We start from the raw sequence: 18,171 nt of genomic DNA on the forward strand, positions 1-18,171 counted from the left end.
TGCGGCCGGAAATTCTGCTGCAACCTCGGCCTGGCTGTCAGCGGCGCGTCATAAAAGCGCCCTCCTTATCAGATTACGCCCCGTGCCAGGGGTTGCGATCGAGTTAGGAGCAAAATCTGCCTTTTTACGCCCGGCACACCTTTTCCGTCGTAATGAACTCTACGATTATTGTTCTCCTGATGAACGTAATCTCTTTTTATTAGTAACCCTTTTTCGGAAGTGTTCCATTTTGGCTGGGAATGAGTTTGGGGTAAATGGAGACACATTTGCTTGCTTAATAACGCTTTTCAGGTTTCCAGATATTTTAATTTTCTGAAAAAAGAAAAAGAAATTATTTCCAAAGGAGAAATGGAACATTTTAATTTAATTCAATCAAAACCAAATAGATTTAAATTTGAAATATTTCACACATAATTACTGTTTACCAAGTTATTTCAATTTTTCAATAAAAATTCTCTGGAATATGACAGATTTAAGGCTTAACTGGCTTAAGGTACTCTTTCTACTTCGTCGCTGTATTGTTCTAAATTTTCCTCTCGTTTTAGAAAATACTCCGGCAAATTAGCAGTTGCTTCGGAGAGAATTAATTTCCCTCAAAACAATAGGAAAAGCTTTGCACGAAGCCACCTACTTTCGTGGCTCGACAAAAGCTGTGCGCGCATTGAATCGCAGAAATAATTAACACACACGGGCTGCACCTTCCGTTCGCATTTGTACGCTCTCCCCGTGTTAAAAGGAGGCCTTTTATGGGTGGAATTAAACTCTGCGCCAGTCCATTTCCGAAACGTCTGATCCGAGAACTGTTGGAAGGTGAAGCGGGCGTTCCTTCCGCTTCAAGAGACGCGCAATACGCGCGCATTATAAAATGAAATTCGCATCACACGTGCGCGTCTTTGTGCAGGTGCCGTGCATGGGATGGGTACCTTTCTTTGTCTGACTGAATAAATCCTCGGCCGAGTGAAATTCTCGCCGCCTTTATTCTTTAGCGCGAATTCGCTCTCTAGCGGCCGGGTCATCAGAGTTTTGAAACTTGGTATACTATGAAGAGACTGCAGGCGGTTTGGAGACGGAGAGGTTTCTCTCCAACCACGAATAATAAGAACGGTTTGGGGACAGAGCCGTGTTTGCTTTCAGTCGGTTGAGTTTGCTATTTGATCTGAGTTGGTGAATTTTTTGTCTTTATTTTAAATGTTTGTTTTACAAGAACAAAAGTTTCAGCCATAAAATACTTTGGAGAAGTGGGTAAAGAAATAGGGTTGGATATTCAGATTGTTCTTTTTCCAATTATTTATAGTTTGAACTTGGTAATTACTTTATTAATTCATTTTTTTTTAAACTTATCATTAAACAGTTTTTATCAATCATTGAATAAATTTACACATTAATTTTTTTAAATAATACAATTTCTATTTCTACTTGAATTTATAATTATTTTCAGTTTTATTATCAAAATTTCGTGTTTATAAAAGTTAAAAATATTTTAAGTAATAATTATATAAATTAAATACAATTTTAAACAGATCTGTCCATAGCTAATAAATATATTTTATACAATTTATATATTTTTTAAACACAAGATTGTAAATTAATTAATTTAGATTTTTGTTATGGATTTTTCATTGTTATTTAAGTATGAAACATTTTGTACAAAGTTTCCCTTATCAAGTTGACGCTTCGTCCTCATCGCATTGTTAGAACTCTCCGTATTGCGCCACCGCAAAACCATTCATTGCTTTGAGCACAAAAGATGCCACCGCAGTGCTGTCACCAATCAAAGCTTCCATTTGCGATTCGTCGAAAATCCTTGTCGACGAGTCCGGCAGGTGGAAAACCCCATCGCAAATACGCACACAAAGACCTCGCTGGTCTTTGGCTCGGTCGAGCGGAGCGGAAAAGCCTTTCTCGCCAGCAAGGTACAAAAAGCGGCGCTGCTTAATGTGTCTCTCCTGCTTTATGGAATTATATCTAAAGAGCGCAGAGGCCATCTTCTTACATAATTCAAGTGCTACAAGAGAGCAGCGCGCAACAAACACGGGCCTCTTTGCAAAAGCAGCCCCGGAGGAAGTTAATAAAGCCGCCGTTGCCGACACACCCATAAATAAATGCGGAATCTACACAAAGGGCAAAAAGACCAGCGGGCTCGCAGGCAAACATTTGTTTATGATTTACTTGCACCTCTTCTCTTCCCTCCACTTCCTCCGCTGCCCGGCGATTCAATTATTGCGCGTGCGGTGACTCGAGGCGTTGCTCTCTCGCCCGCCGAGTGCAATTTTCACCGCGCGCTTCAATTGTGTTTTGCGCATTGTTTTGAATAAGGAAATTCTTGCCAACACTGCCGCAAAGGAGGAATACAAGTTATCAAAATGGAAAGAGCGGAAATTGCTTTTCTGGAAAGGAATAATTGAACAACACAGTTATTATTTTCAATACTGAAAGAAATTTTCAATTCTAAAATTTATTTCATCTTTATAACTTTTGGAATCAAAGGTAACTGAATGCCTATATTTTACCATCTTCTCAAATTTTTCAACAATTGTATTTCTTTATAAATTAGTTACAATTACGGAGTGAAATAAAGTAATTAGATTTTGCAGTAAAACATTGCTGGTCATGAAAACCTCAAAATGAATTACTGAGATTTGTGTGAAACGACTGATTATAAAACAAATTTTAAATCCAAACACGGCGAGAACGTGATTGTGCAAAACGGCAGTTCACTATTCCCTCGTGCCTGAATGCAATTAAAATGCAAATAGGAAAAGGGTGCACGCGGCTGACACACAAATTACCCGCCTGGGACAAGCGCAGCTCCCCCACAATTCACTGGCGCGCGAGATCTGCACCGGCGAAAAATAGGCCACCAAATGGATGCAAATTAGCAATGCTATGGTGCTTTGATTCGACCGACTGCCAGCTCGAGTGGACCAGCAAAGTGCACGTAAGCGCGCTCTAATTCAGACAATTTATTTATATGCACTGCACACATTCATGAAAAACGATTTTTCACGGTGCAAAGGTCAATTGCAATTTTATTCATACATGGTTGCCTTGTTGACCTGAATGACTATAACCCGACTTTTAATATCAATCTCCATATTTTCTATTTTAACCTTTTTTAATGAGAATTTTCCAGCTTTAAAAAAAATAATGATATCATGTCAATTTTTTTTTTATTTTTCAAAAATTAGTTCTTCGAGACCAATCAATGACAAGTGGAACAAATTTATTGTTGCTTAAAGATGTGAAGAAATTGTGTATTTTAAATTCTGAATTGAATCTAGATTTAGATTTTTTCGATTTTTGACATGATTTTTTTTTTATTATTTGAATCAACCCTCAGCATAGAACAAATTATCTTTTTTTGATCAATTTATTATATATCATTTCTTGTGGCAACGTCACAAACGAAGCAAAACACGTTACAGGCAAGCTGTGGTTCCAACCAATCAATACCAACAAGATGCCATTTGGGATGTTTTGAAAGCAACCCACCTAAATATTGTTGAACGCACACCGCCTTTATCATCGGGAACGTACATTTACTAGCTAGTGTAATCTTTTTTACGTGACTGCTGGGATTAATTTGCGCTGCGGACATTTTCCTATGCTGTTTGCATTGCTCGCTTTTGTTTATCGTGTTGCCAACCAGTCCGTTTTCTGCTCCATTTTTGCCCAACCAGCGACTAAACAGAGCATCTGATTAACTTGACGCTGTTTTCCCAACACTAATTACTGGCCTTTTTGCAAAGCGTGGTTTTTACTCCACACGTTGCGTAAACTATAGTTTTTATATATGTGAAAATTTCAAACATCATTTAAAATTCAATTTGATTCACTCTCGCAATATAGCGAGATCGCAGCTTTTGTTGCAGTCGGCATAGTAATAATGTTTTGAATCCCTTTTGATAAGTTGCAAAGTGCACGTCAACTCATTAAAGTGCAAAGTTGGAATGAGTCTTAAGAGACTTGTGTGTTTCGTCGAATTAACAAAGTTCACTTCCTGAGCTGCTCAAAAGTGCAAAACTTTTGCACCGCTGCTGCATTTTGCTGCATCAAGAGAACATGTTTCATCCGGCGGCGATTGTTTAATCTGCGATGCACTTCTTCTGCAGCTTAAAATCACCATTAATCTGCTCACGAGCAGCGCGTTATTGCATCGCAGAAGCAAAAAGCGGGAATAAAATAAGCCGGGGAGTAATAATTTTGCCGCTGCATGCAAGGAAGACGATTAAATTGGACTTTCAAGAATGCGCGAATGAAATACCCAACGTGAAAGGCGCCCTCGGAAATTATACTCCGCCTTGATCCGAAAGGGTATGCTGTGCCGCCTAACGTTTGCGCTGTGCAGCGAGGCATAAGCTCCAGTCATCGTCAGCGTGCACTTACGTCCCACGCTAATTGCATTTCAATCATGTTCGTGTGCTCGCCTGGTTGTCGTGAGAACTCGTCAGATTTGTTTGTGTTGTGCGCTCGTGATGCCTCTGGAAGCTGCTGGTGATTAGGAATTCAATTGAGCGTACTCAGAAGTACGGTACATACAAAAAGTTACTGCATTCAAGCATGATGAAAGTTCACGCGTAATTATTTTAATCAATTAATACCAAATGAAATAAGAAGTTAATTACTTATTAGTGCCACATTTAGAGCAAGTACTTGTTTTTAAATAAAAGTTTTGTTTAAGGAAACTTGAAAAGTTAAAAAATTGATAAAAATTGAGTGTTAAGTGTGTTCATTTATTTTTACTTTTTAAGATCAAATTTTAGATGAAAAAGTCTCAGGTAAAGTCATTATTTTTAAGTAAAAGGTATTTTTTTAATGTTAGTTTAGAAATTCGTAAGAAGAAAATAAAATTCGGTCAATGAAGGCACTAATTTTCATTAAAAGATACCCTTGATTTCTACCTTTCTTAGACAGCAGCAGAGAAAAGGTCTCTCCGTGATCTTTAAATTTGTAAAAATAAGTGATAAATATAAAATATATCCACATTATTTGATTTTTAATTTTTGATAATCTTGATTTGGATTAGAGTATTCGAGCATTATTCTGTGGCAAAATCAAGAGATTAACAAAGCTTTTGACTGCCTCATGCATTGAATGATTTTTATTAAAGCCAAGAATTGTGTGCTTCTTGTGAAGATTTACTGCGCTTTAATATATTAATAGAATTTTGTGAAATGACGCTCTCAAGATCTAAAGTGAAAATGTATCGGATTTTCATCACCCCACACATATGTGTTGGAAGTGACGGAGAAATCAACACCGTGGAAACAAGGCAGGAAGAAGAAGAATAAAGGCGGTGAAATCTCGTTACATTCGCGATTCCACTGCTCCTGCTTTTGAGACGAGCAACCGACGTCGCGTGCAAATCCTGAGTGCAATCTCGTGTTGGCAAGTGGTAGACACCGCCACACAATGAACATTTGCAAAAGCACGTTTGGTTTGCTGGCAGCGAATTAAGCCTGAATCGATGCACCGCTCTATCGGTTGCACAAATGTGTGACAAACCCTGCGACAATAACACGCGTTTGCCGTACAGCCGCGGATTGATCGGTTTGCGTGCATTATTGATGGGGTCGTTGGCGCACCAGGTGATTACAGAGAGAGGCCGGGTGACGACAGATGCAGCGCAATCCCATTAGTGCAGCCCAATGAAGCCTGGCCGGCGATTAATTCCGGCAGGAATGCCAATTAGTGCGCGAATAAATGAATGGTCCACCGTGCAGTGCGCACAATTGCGGGACGCATCAATTATTTGCATATTGTTCGCTATGCCTTTGTCTCCAAGTCGGCCGAGAGTTCCCTAATTGGAGTTTATGGCCAATCACGTTCAATTGTTATTGCCGTTCGTCGCGTTCATGCCAATGCATTTTAAATGGGAGCAGCCGGCATTAATTGAGATCATGAGAGAGCGGATTGAATTACGCGTAATTAGATATGGGTATTGCCGAGAGCTGATCAGCGATCTGATTGTGTTATTTCGATCTGATTGCGCACCTGTGCGTAGCGAAAGTTGTTGAATATGTTTGTAAAAGCATGTAAATCGTTTAACAATTTAATGCGGAATGGGATAAAATACAATCAAACAGTCAATTTAAAGCATTTCCCATCAAAACAGAGTTGAATAATTTAGGAACGTAATTTGTAATATGACGGTAAAAAGAGTGAAAACATATACCTTTTAAGTTTCCGAGGTCAATGTTGGCACTAAAATTGCAATCAATAGCAAAAAAATTTAAAAAAGTTTTAAAATAAGTTATAAAATAAGTTATAAAATATAGAAAATTAACAAAAAAGATAAAATATATGCTTTTTAGAGATAAATACATCTAAGAATTATTTTTAATGAACATTCCCTTCAGAATAATAATTAATTAATATTTTACAAATTTCAAAAGATAATAGTGTGTTTCTGCTAAACTCGCAATGGCAGTGGCGAAGACTGTACTCAATTTGACACTTTAATTTGAGTTTAAATGCGCAAAAATAAATTAGTTCCATTTAAACTAAACTGTGAATGCCGGGAGGCAGAAGGGTTGGCACCAGACAATTACAGTTACAATCAAATTTATTGGCGGTTAACCGTTTTCTTAAAATTAAACCGCAACCCTCCCTCTTTGCAAACGATACGAGCGTCCTCATTTCCTCTGTCGCAAACACTGGAATTCTGTGCTACTATGTTGCAAGGCGAAGTCTTTAAATCTGGTATAATTTCAATTAATTATTCAAATATAATTTAGAAAAATAAGCTTCCAAGTTGCTCACAAAATATTTAATTATTATATAATTGAAGATATTTAAATACTGTGGATATGTTTGATTAAAGTGTAAAGATTGATAAATATAAACTCAATGGCAAAAACTTATTTTATTTAAATTTATTTTTAAAAGTTTCACATATTTACTATGACCCTTGTATAATCATTGACTTTACGCAATGAATAAATAAAATTATGGGTTTACCCAACGATTAAAAATAGAATTTTAATTTTATAAGTACATTCCTCTCATATTTGTGACAGATAAAACTTTAATTTCCATTTTTCTAGTTTCAATTACATAATTATGAACTTTTTAGTCAGGTTTTTTGTGTCTTATTTTCATTATTCGACCTTTCAATGAATGATGCAATAAATAAAAATTCAATCGATAAGTTGTGTCACATTTTCCCCACTTTTGTACAGTGACTGACACAATATGCTTTTGCTCTCCATATTTGCATTATTTAGCATCGAGAGAGTCACCCATACATTCATGTAATAGCCTCGAACAACTCTTTGACCTCAAAAGCCAATAAAAATTAACGCGACGAATTATTGCAAACCAATTTGGCGCTGCCGGCTCAATCGCACACGCAAAATGCAAATTGCGCACCTGACCCAGACGAGTTTTGCTCGCACAGGGCTAATAATTTTATCTACAAGAGCAAACGGCGGCCAGATGAAAGTCGCACGTGTGGTCAATCTGCAACCGCCGCCAAAACCGAAGCGTCCAAACGAGATAAGTGCGGGCCAAGCCCGCTGGCTCTTTTGCATAAAATAATCCGGTGGTGCGTTCGTTGCTGCCCTGGCAAGAGTCGTCGGTTCGTGCTGATGCTTCTATCAAAGCTCCTAAAACCACTTTTAAACTGCTAATGAAATGTCCAAACCGCATATGCTTTGGATAGTAGGAGATTTATATCGCTGAAAAAATATATTTACAGATCAAAAATATTAAATTAACATTTCCACATTTAAGATTATTGGTGAATAAATTATTTAAAAAGTCACATAAAATGACAGACTCCTTTTTTTCTTCTCAGGTCACGACAAAGTTTTGTTGGCCTTTAATGGTTGTTTAGAAGGAAATTCCCAGTACATAATTACTTAATTTATACATTCTGGGTTCATCTTTATTTAAAAATCATAATTTTGCTGGAATATCCTGATGATCCGAGCTGTACATTACAAATTTACTTTTTCAAATACTCTGAGCAATTTAACTATTTAAACAACAAGATTATTAAAAGAAAAAAAAATACTCTCTGCATGCATGTAATTAAAATATTTCACGGGGAAATCGCTTACATACCCTGACATACATTGTATTGACTTTATCATATTCTCGAAAGGAATTTTCAGATTAAAACCACTCTAGAGAGCAATGAAAAGGATCATTTCCAAAGACGAGTTTTTTTTTTTAATTAAACCAGTTTGAATATAGAGATTGTAATGCGGAGAAAGAAAATGAATCTCGCAAATGTTGGAATCTGGAGTGCAGTGCTGTGTTCTTTAAAAAGCCATTGTAATTTTCAGAGCAAGAGACGCTCTCATAAAATTCCGTGTCCACATAAAAAGTCATTATAGTTTAAAGTGTACAATATGAACGCTTGGATATAAGTTACACTTTTCCAAGATTTCTCTTTACTGAAAATGTGGAACATCTTCAAGGCTTTGCTTAAGCTAGGCCGTGCGTTTGTTCTCGGCTCGTCCTTGCGCTTCTCTTGTGTTTCTTCTTCCTCCCTTTTTGAGAAAATAAAAAACAAGGCAAAGCCGGCAGCAAGTCAGCCGTTCCGGAGCGGAATTTACATTTTTCTCGATCTCGCTCGGCGCAGCGCTGAACATTCCAGGGGATGTAATATTTTACGCGCGCGTCGCACTATATCTCATACATTTTTATATCGCACCCCGTCCGCTTATATACGTACTTGGCTATTTCGCGTGTAGCAACTCGTTTGCATGCCGGCGTGTGGCAAATCCTCCAATTTTGCGAGCTGCTTTAAATTTTCACTCCTTCCCTTATTGCAAGACGGTGTATGCTAAACTTTGTACTAACACTGCTTGAGAAATAGCATGCAATTTCAGCAGCTTGTTGTGAATAAGGAAAATGTAAAATGAAGCAAACCATTCTAGGCATTTAAATTAACCGAAGGGAAATTTTACTTTGATATTATATCAATTAACTGTATACAATATATTTTGCATCCATAGAGAATATTTTTGTTTTCACAGCCCGATGCATATTATATGAATTTAAGGCAAATATTTTGGGAGAATTCTAGTGTGATTAATTAAAAAATCTCTTGCATTTTTCAGGTCAGGGCTTGGTAAAATCTTTTAAAGGATTTTAATCTCTCATTTCTGTAATCAGGTTATCTGTGGTCAGATTGATTTTTATGTCTGGTTCAAAAAAGATATACTGATGATCTAAAATTAATTTTATTTATTTAATTCACAGTTTTCCTTATAATTTTATTGCAAATAGATTCTGAAAGGTCAAATGGGTGAATTTTTAATTTATAATTAAGTTTTGTTTGAAGATTTTTACGATCAACGGAGTTTTTAATTTAGTCGGCTTTTCCTTGGTGGTTACAAAGTAATTAATTTTTTTTTGCGAAATTTTTTTACTTCAAAATTATAAAATAATGAAAATTAAAGGCAAGAGGAATATATTAAAAGACCGATGTTATTGAGGTGAAGAACTTAAAGAGTTTGATCATTTCAACTGTCGTTGGGTATCTCGTATCTCATTTTTAAAACATATTGATAAAATAAGGCAGCTACTTATTTCTACTAAAACTGGTTCGTCTTCCAAATTAACCTGCATTAAAATGATTTGAGCTTTTAATCGAGCCGGTTGCAATGTACGGCATTGAAACAAGCTGGTAATTTTTTTTTACTCTCAATGAACTTAAATAAATAGCAATTAAACAACTACACGTATCATCAAAATTATCTAAAAATTCCCTAATTTTATTCGTCTAATAATTAGAATTGTCTCTTCATGGTCTGTATTTAAAAGAAAAAACTCGCTTTGACGTTTCAGCGCAAATAAGTGATTCAAGTATGCCAATGTTGTCTTTTAGAATCACTTTCAAAAAAAGTGTAAAAATACAATTTGCTGAAAAAAATAATGGTGCAGTTCTCCTGAATCATCATCATTTCGACTCTGTCAAGCAGAAACGGCCAGGAAGAGTCGCGCGTTTTTCGCTTCGCAATTATTATCACAATTTTTGCTTACGCCGACAGTCGGCCGAAACAACTAGGGCTGCCTGCTCACTTCCTCTGGCAGCTTTTGCTGGCGCGGCTGCTCTAATTTGGTCTTTGTTTGCGATGCTCATTATATAATGTTCCGCAGCCGCCACTGCCGCTGCTGCTGCGCTCGCGAAAATTTTGATTACAACAGAAACCTGACATTTAAGCTCTCTCTCGGAATATGACTGCATAATTTGTGTGTCGCGCACAACACTCGCCGTGAATTCCACACACACGTATTTATACGAAACAAGCGACGTTTGCTTTTTGATGACGGCGGCACACTCGGCCCTCGCGACGCAAAACAAAGGAGGCCTCATTAATTATAAAGTGCACTTGTGTACGCTTTTTGTCCTCTGTCCGCGATTTTTTTATATTTTTTTAACGCTATATGTATTAAAATTTTCACAATCGGCCAATTTAATTTCTACATCTTGCAATCTCAATTTAGGTTGGTATATTACTTTATTTTTAATCACAACTTTGCTGGTTCGAGAGCCGGTCGAAAATCTCATCAAACGAAAGAGAACCTCTCGTGGATAACTAGAGGAGTTCTTTTTTTCTTTCGGTAGTCTTTTATTGCTTCCTTCTTGAGAGTTCTGAAGTGGATGGCCCAGCAGATTACAAGATAGCAGGAAGTTGGACACTTGTAATATCTGTTGAATCAATCGCTTTCCCCATTTCCAATTTGCAGACTACTGAGGCGGGGCTCATTGATTGCCAAAAGTTTTATTTTTCTTAACAAAAAAAGAAGTTCTCTTCAAATGAAAGATACAGAAATTTGAGACAAATCAGAAAAAAATATAATTTTTTTAGGCCAAAATGGGTATTTTCCTTTTGTATTGTTTTATTCAGATTTTAGATACTTCTCAATATATTTGATTTTTTTGATATAAAAATAAATTTTACTTATTCATCTGATTCATCTAAGTAAATATTCAATATTGTGCAAAACAAAAAGAACAGAGTCCTTATTTTTTTTCGTCTGTTAGTCTGATTTCCGATTTGTTTTTGTACCGACTGGCGCAGAATGTGACACTTGTTGGTTTGCGTCGACGGCTCATGGGTCGCTCTCGTCTCGTTTCACTTGAGCGGCTATTATGCAAATCCATCCTCGTTGCCCAATATTGGCATTTTCGTCACCTGCCCTCCTCGCAGCCGGTTCGCTGTAAATCCTCTCAGGATATGTGCGTTTGTTACCGCGAACGCGCTCACGTGAATTCGCAAGTGACGCTTTTCCGAGTGGCGCGCGAGAATGAATGGGAAAACACACACATGAGCTCGCACGCTTGTCAATCCACGCCGGAATAAATGGCTTTTCCGAAAGCAAAGCTGAAACCAACACTCGGCAGTCACTTTCAAATAAAATCAACACTTCTTGAATAAAAGAGCAAAATAATTTAAAAAATATCATACTTATGTTAACCCTTTTCAAATTGTTTTATTTGTTTTCCACATTATCTTATACAGTATTAACTTTCATAACTCTTCACCCCGTTTTATGATATAGTTTCCAATTAATATAAAAAACCTCTCTATCAAAGTCGGTTTACTAAAAACAAAAAACAGCAGTGTAAATAATTTGGTTTTTAAATATTAATTATTATAAATTAATAAATGATGCAAATTATTGTAGCGAATGAAAATGTAAAATGGTACAAAAAAATTTAACATATTATTAAACTGAGCTCGTAAAGCAGCAACAAAATTTAAATATATTACCCAGCAGCTTTTGAACGTAATTGAATTCATGCACGTCGCGGAATGGAATTTTCCCTTTTTGAATTACAAAGGGCACTTTTCCGCACGGATTGCTGAGAGTGCGGCTGGAGTGAAATCAGTGAAAAGCGTCATGCCGAGAGGGCAGATTGGCGGCATTTTGTCCGTGATCGCTCTTTTGACGCTGATTGCATGCAATAAAAATAAAAAAACGATCTGCTTGATGAAGTGTGCGCGCAATGTTGGCACGAGATTAATTTTGCGGCTGATGCCAATTCGGATAAAAAGCTATGATTTATATTGGCGCGAGCATGACACGTCAATAAAATTTAAAATCGCTCGTCAGTAAAACCGCAAAACTGGAAAGTTTTGCTTCAAAGGCTGTGAACACAGCTTTTGGAATTAATTAGCGTCTCTCGGTTTTAATTAATTACAAAACGGGATGGGTGCTTATTTTCCGCCTCCGGTTTGCGACAAAAGCCTCTTTTCCCGTTGTTTTGTGTCATTATTTGCAAAGCATTCATTGCGATGGTGTTTCTAAACAATTTGAGACAAACGTAAACTGAAGTCACGGCATGATATATGTTTGATTATCAAAACAATGAGGAAAGAAATTTTATTGTGAATTGTTCTGAGGCTCGTTTCGGCATGAGACTTCTTCTTGATTTCGAGTGTTTTAGCAAAATGTTTGCTAGAGGCGGCGCCTTTTCTTGTCCAAGAACATTTCCCTCCCAAAAATTGTTATCTCAATTTTTCTTTGTGATCTGTGCATATAACATGTATGTAATATTTGTCGGACAAGAATAAACAACAATAATAATAATAATAATATTCAACACCTCGAGTTTTGTGGTTGCTTAGCAAATCCAAAACACAAGAAAATATAGCAATTGTCTTCATGCTTGGTATTAAATTTTAGATTTATACGCTTATTTATTTTCAAGCCATTATTTCTCTCTCGAGCTTTCTATAAAAATTAATTTTATTTTTCTCTCGACGCTTTTTCAATAAAATTGCCCCCACGTTTATTACGGATTTTAATAGCATTTCTCACGAAGCTTGTGATTTTCCTGGCACATTAAATTCTCAATCACGATAGTAATATTTTTTCGCTTATATAGACACAGAAAAATTGCCCATCATAAAACGGTAAGCCTGGGGCACGTTGCGTAGGCTGAGCTTCATCTTCTTTAATGTCGGCGTCTACTATTATTTCCCAACATATAAAACGTCGGGGACCTTTTCCTCCGCCTCTTTTTTTATTGAATTTCCACTTTTTTCCACCAGAACAGCTGCGGTGCTGCTGGACGGAAAGAAAAGCTGGGGGACGTCCAGTTGTAATGACCGGGATAGGAGAAGAAGTAAATTTCGACGAAAGAAAATTCTTTACGGCCGACTTTTATTGCTTTCGAGAGCGGCGAATTATTTCCGAATCATTAACTCGCGATACAAGCACCCATTGGTCGCCGCTGCTGCTTTCCGACGTCACTCGCATTTTATTTGTATTACCCCTTTTTATCTCTTGCTCAAATGTGACGCTGCTTAATGTGCTGAGTGGAGAGACTTTTACTTTGGAAGAAGTTTATTACTGCTTCTCTCCGCCGAGGACAAGAGTAAAAAGATATGTTTAATTTATAAATTAAATCTATATTTATTTTACGTAAAGACTGAAGAGCCTAAAATTTTCTTGTATCTTCAACCGTAAAAAAAATGCCATGCTACCACGATGAGGACACAAAAAATATTTTCACAAAATTAGGAAGTAACGCGAAAATTTTTAGTGAGCTCATGAAAGCGTAAAACGCACCGCCTCTTCAGAATTTCACGTGGAATATTTTTGCTTTTCCTCATTTTAAATCACATTCTATATTCCGCAAGAAGAGGAATTCCAATTTTATCCAAAATCTCCGGCCAACTATTTCTGAAAATGAAAACGGCAAAACGTGGTTCAAAATGTATTATGAATACAAAATTAAAGAATTACACTTTATTATAATTAGAAATTTGTTCTGTTTAATAAAATTTATTTGAACAATTTTCAGTAAAAGAGGATCCAAATGAGTTTCTTAAATTTTAATTTTCAATAATATTACTCATTAATTAATCATCAGATTTGTAAGCCAAAACAAAATATTATTAAAAAAAAAGCAGATAATTGTGGGGTCAAAATTTGTGTCTGTCCTATTTCAGACACTGATGGGTTAATAACTCTGCCTAAATGCAATGGTGACCTACAGCAATGAATATTTAAGTAGCGAGACGACAGACCAAATCCAATAAACAGAGCAGACGCCTGATGGAGGCGTCAAATGGTTCGGAAATGACAGAGGTCGGCCCGAGAAAATGGAAGTGTCGGCAGGCATAGCAAAGGAAAATGCGATTTGGTCGGACAAAAGAGACCCAATGCATGCGTGTGAGTTGGAATTCCACGGCATCACAATGGCGAGAGCGGAATTGGAATTTGATTTCGAGTGATATATCCGTACAAGGAAGAAAGGCAGGGAAGCCAAAAGAAACCAACTTTTTCTCCGGCGACGTGACTCTCGCCCAGAAGCCTGCGGCACTGAATTTATTACGAAAAATCCTCTTTTCCGGCTCTCTCAATGCAATTTTCCTGCCACGGAGATCGAGAGACGACGGGAGCAGGAAAAAGTAATGAGCGGCTTAACTCCGGGTTAAGAAGTGGGGCTCTGATTTTTCCACCAGCTTTGCAATCCTGAAAGAAGAGAAAATCCGCATTTGGTGGCTTTGCGTCTGGGTTAGAGTTGTTGCGAATCGATCAACTTTTTTCGCCCAGCTCGCTTTTCCTTCAGAAACACAAGACCTTCTTTCTTTTGGCAATTATTTGAAAGAAAATCTCCGCGGTGCAATTATATGGCCCTTTGCTCGTGCTCACTTGAAAGGAAATTCAACCGACTATTTGGCGAGAAAAAACGCTCCTTTTCCAGTCAAAGGGAAATCACGGCCTTAATCCATCAATCGGTCTCTCTCTCTCTCATGGTTTTCATTCTGCGCTCCCTCTCTGCCAACGTTGAGGATAATCCGATGAAAGACCACCGAGATAGAAACGGTGCCAATAAAAATTCACGGCGTTTCCTTGCAAACAGAGAGGCGAAATTTAATTTTCTATGCCACAGATCTTGAATTTAGCCGCGACGAAGCTTCCGCCAAAACAAAATCGAAGCTGCAAAGGAGGAAATTATTTCAGCTCGGGTGCATCGGAATTGAAAATAAGCGCCGGCGAATGTATAAAACGAGAGAGCTGCTTTTTTCCTGCATATATCCCTGGGCGAATTGGGAAACTTTTCCGCTCCGTGTGCGAGATATTTCACGTAATAATCTGGTGGCCGGGATATTGGAATGAGCCGCCGTGCCACTGGTGCCTTCGGGTAATCTACGTTGCGCCCCATTAGGTCCGTCCTATTGACTGATGCCGCCGCAAAAGTACCGCCACATTTCTTTTGCCGGCTGCAGAATGGGACTTTTTCTGTATAATATCAAAATGCATATTTGAATATTGTATAAGTAAAGCAAGTATAGCCGCCTATGAACTTTCAAAGTTCACTATAAAAACGGCATAATTATAAAGTACAGTCTCATTAACACGCAGTAAATGCCAAAAAAACACCTTTGCAAAATAATTAAAATTAAATTCAGTATTTAGAAAAAAAATTGGGGAAGACATTTCTCATAAAAAATTGACCCGGATTGCTTAAAACATTCAGAAATTATTATTTACATTACATTAAAGCAAATTAACCAGCTCAAATAAAAATTAGCAGATATTTTTCAGAAGTTAATACTAGAAAATTCCCCACAAAAAAAAAAACGATTGGAAGTTTCACTTTTCTTTTTATGAGAAGAGCTGCGAGCAAACTTCTTGATGGAAATTCCGTCACCGGCGCGTAAGTCGGAGGAGGGCGAAGTGTCATTGGCAAGGGCACGATGACAATGAAGGTGCTGACGGCGAAACACATTTTTGCAGCCTCCGACCGCAAGCGCAGAAATAATGTACTTTATCAAAGCACTCGCTCGGTTCGTTCAAAGGAAATACCTGCACCAGAGACCAACGACAAGGAGCTGAATGGGGCGTAATAAAGAAGAGGCCCTTTGAACTTTATGGGCTGGTACGTGTCGGCAAATAATTCCGACGCCCACGTTTCTCACATCTGAACTGCAGTCATTTGAAGAGAAATCGCTTCAATTGTTATTTAAATCATTCATTTCGCACAATTCTCGCGGAAATATAAGTTAAATTACAATTTTGTTATTTAAATAATTGAAAGTCACGTTTATCAATTTTTAATTCACACATTTTTCCATATTAAAAATTTACATTAAATTACAATTTTGCGAAGTAAATCGAATTCTGAGTGTTGGCGTCGAATCTCAAATTACCCCACAAGCAGATCTGAAATCACGCTGCCGTTGCTTGATCAATTTCATTTTATTTTCAGTCTCCTTTGTGCTCACTTTGTGTTTGCCTGCGGCCGGTGTGTTTTTCACTTATGCAGATAAGTTCTCAGTCTTTTGTAAAGACTAGCCACGGCAAAGAGGAAGGTGGTCGTGCCCAGGAGGGCCGTGATCACAGACAGGAACACTCGCCAGTCGACGTCGTGCTTCTTTATGTAATAGTTGGAGTAGTAGCCGAGCACCTGTGCCGCAACCCCAACGCCGTAGGCCACCACTCCCAGACCGGCGTGGAATAGTTTCAGCGTCGATAACTTGAAACCATAGTGGTACTTCCTGAAAATTGCATTTTTTTTTTTTATTTTTTTTTTTTAAAGATTTACAATATTGCCGTAAAAATTTTTATTAAAAGATCATATCTTAAAAAGATTTAACCGTATTTTATAGAAATATCTGATATTCGATTAAATCCCCAGATCTTTAGTTTGTGCAAAACTGGTTAATCTAGCTGCAAAATGCTGCTTCCAAACTTTTCATTTACTCGCCTGTTAATCCTGGTCCACCATCCGAAGAGACTGACCACAACGGCGAAAATAACCGCCACTAGTCCGGTGATGGAATGCGGTTTGGCAAAGTGGCGTTTGTTGTTCAAAAGTTTGTAAACCACGATGATGATCATGCCGAGAACAATGCAGATGAAGCCGATAAGCTGCAGTATCCAGTGCAGCTTGACCAGATGCTTGCGGCTCCAGCCCCTGGTGAGCGCACTGTGCGGCAGGAAGATCAGGAAGCCCTCGGTCATAAACAGCATGTACTGCGGATATATCCACACAAATTTCATTAAACCTTGAACAGACTTGCTACATTATTTACAAAAGCATATGGGATTAATTGATCTTTTTTTTTTTTTAATTTTTTTATATTATTTTATAATGTAAATCATTGATATTTTGTGAAACATAAATTCTGAAAAAAAAAGAAAAAAAAAACAAGTAATTATCAAGGATTTTGTTTAAATTATCTAGAATTACGAAAAATATTTAGCGTATTTCAAAGTGAACAATTGAAATTAATCTTAAATGAATGATCACATTAAGTTGCTCTCAATTGGATTAATTAAATAATTTTTTTTTCTATTTTCCTCCACAACTTTTTAGCCATGATCAGGTAATGGCAGTAACTTCTAAAAATAAATTAGTATTTTATTATTGTAAAATATTATATAATGAAAATTATTAAATTTATTTAAAAAAAAATTTTTTCTTAAAATATAAATATAGTTTTATGACCAACAATCTTTTATCATTTTAAAATAAAATGTCCTACGCAGTGAAAGTTTTTAAAACTTTCTGTGAGTAATCCGCGCGGTTTCTTTTAACTGCATTAGGAAAAATTATGAAGTGAAAAATGGATCTGAGGTCTATTTTATTAATGTTTAGAGGTCGCATTAATAAAATTGGATACATTTTTCACTTCATAATTTATTTTTCCTAAGGCAATTTAAAGAATCCGCGCGGATTGTTCACAGAAAGTTTAAAATCTTTTATCGTGTCAAAAAAAATATACTGTATTTTCCTTACCGCCAGAGTAAAAAGCGGTGCGTGCCATGAAAGCAGCTGGTACTCGCGCAAACAGTCGTAGAAAAGGTAAATTGCGAGCGAAATCGCCACCCCATGACACACGGCGTCGACCAAACTGAGCAGGGTGAGTTTAAAGTCGGGCGCTCCGGCGCTTTTCTGCCACTCGCCGCCGTGGGCAGATTTGGCCGAGATGCCGTTTCCGTTCATGCGTCCGCCCATCTCTAGGCTCGCCGAGTCCAGCTTTGATGCCATGTTTGCACTATATTCTTGTTGTTTGTGTGTGCTGACCACGCGGCAACCAACCAGAGACTAGGCGTACGTCAGTCTGCTGCTGTTTAATAAACAATCGCTATCAACTGCCACGATCTCGAGAGTCTCAAGAGTGCTCTTTGTGCCCGCGTGCGATGAATCGAGTACTACGTGTCCTATCGTCACAATTGTTTGATATGGGG

At 37.4% G+C, this 18,171-nt stretch overlaps 2 protein-coding genes across 4 annotated transcripts in view; one reads left to right on the forward strand and one right to left on the reverse strand.

The window, feature by feature from the left end:
- LOC132202858 (thrombospondin type-1 domain-containing protein 7B-like) overlaps positions 1–18,171 on the forward strand; it is a 105,839-nt gene that overhangs the window by 52,256 nt on the left and 35,412 nt on the right. The gene's annotated exons all lie outside the window — the stretch shown is intronic.
- On the reverse strand, positions 15,537–18,096 carry LOC132202313 (transmembrane reductase CYB561D2-like). 2 transcript variants are annotated; one of them, XM_059629157.1, is made up of 4 exons: positions 17,720–18,096; positions 16,685–16,953; positions 16,203–16,475; positions 15,537–16,151 (listed from the first exon to the last, which is right to left on the reverse strand). In XM_059629157.1, the coding sequence occupies exons 1-3, from the start codon at positions 17,969–17,971 to the stop codon at positions 16,232–16,234; spliced, it is 765 nt and encodes a 254-aa protein (XP_059485140.1). In that variant the 5' UTR covers positions 17,972–18,096; the 3' UTR covers positions 15,537–16,151; positions 16,203–16,231. The 2 variants fall into 2 exon arrangements, with proteins under 2 accessions (XP_059485140.1, XP_059485139.1); XM_059629156.1 differs by having other exon boundaries at positions 15,538–16,140.

This window comes from Neocloeon triangulifer, unplaced genomic scaffold (assembly GCF_031216515.1).
Source record: "Neocloeon triangulifer isolate White Clay Creek 2 clone unplaced genomic scaffold, ASM3121651v1 ptg000015l, whole genome shotgun sequence".
NCBI lineage: Eukaryota > Metazoa > Arthropoda > Insecta > Ephemeroptera > Baetidae > Neocloeon > Neocloeon triangulifer.

What these genes read in the sequence shown, in the direction of transcription:
- LOC132202313 (XM_059629157.1), bottom strand. Translation starts at nt 17,971, where the DNA reads ATGGCATCAAAGCTGGACTCGGCGAGCCTAGAGATGGGCGGACGCATG. An exon ending in CACCGCTTTTTACTCTGGCG is followed by an intron (nt 16,954 to 17,719) that starts GTAAGGAAAATA and finishes ATATATCCGCAG; the next exon opens with TACATGCTGTTTATGACCGA. An exon ending in TGGTGGACCAGGATTAACAG is followed by an intron (nt 16,476 to 16,684) that starts GCGAGTAAATGA and finishes TGCAATTTTCAG; the next exon opens with GAAGTACCACTATGGTTTCA.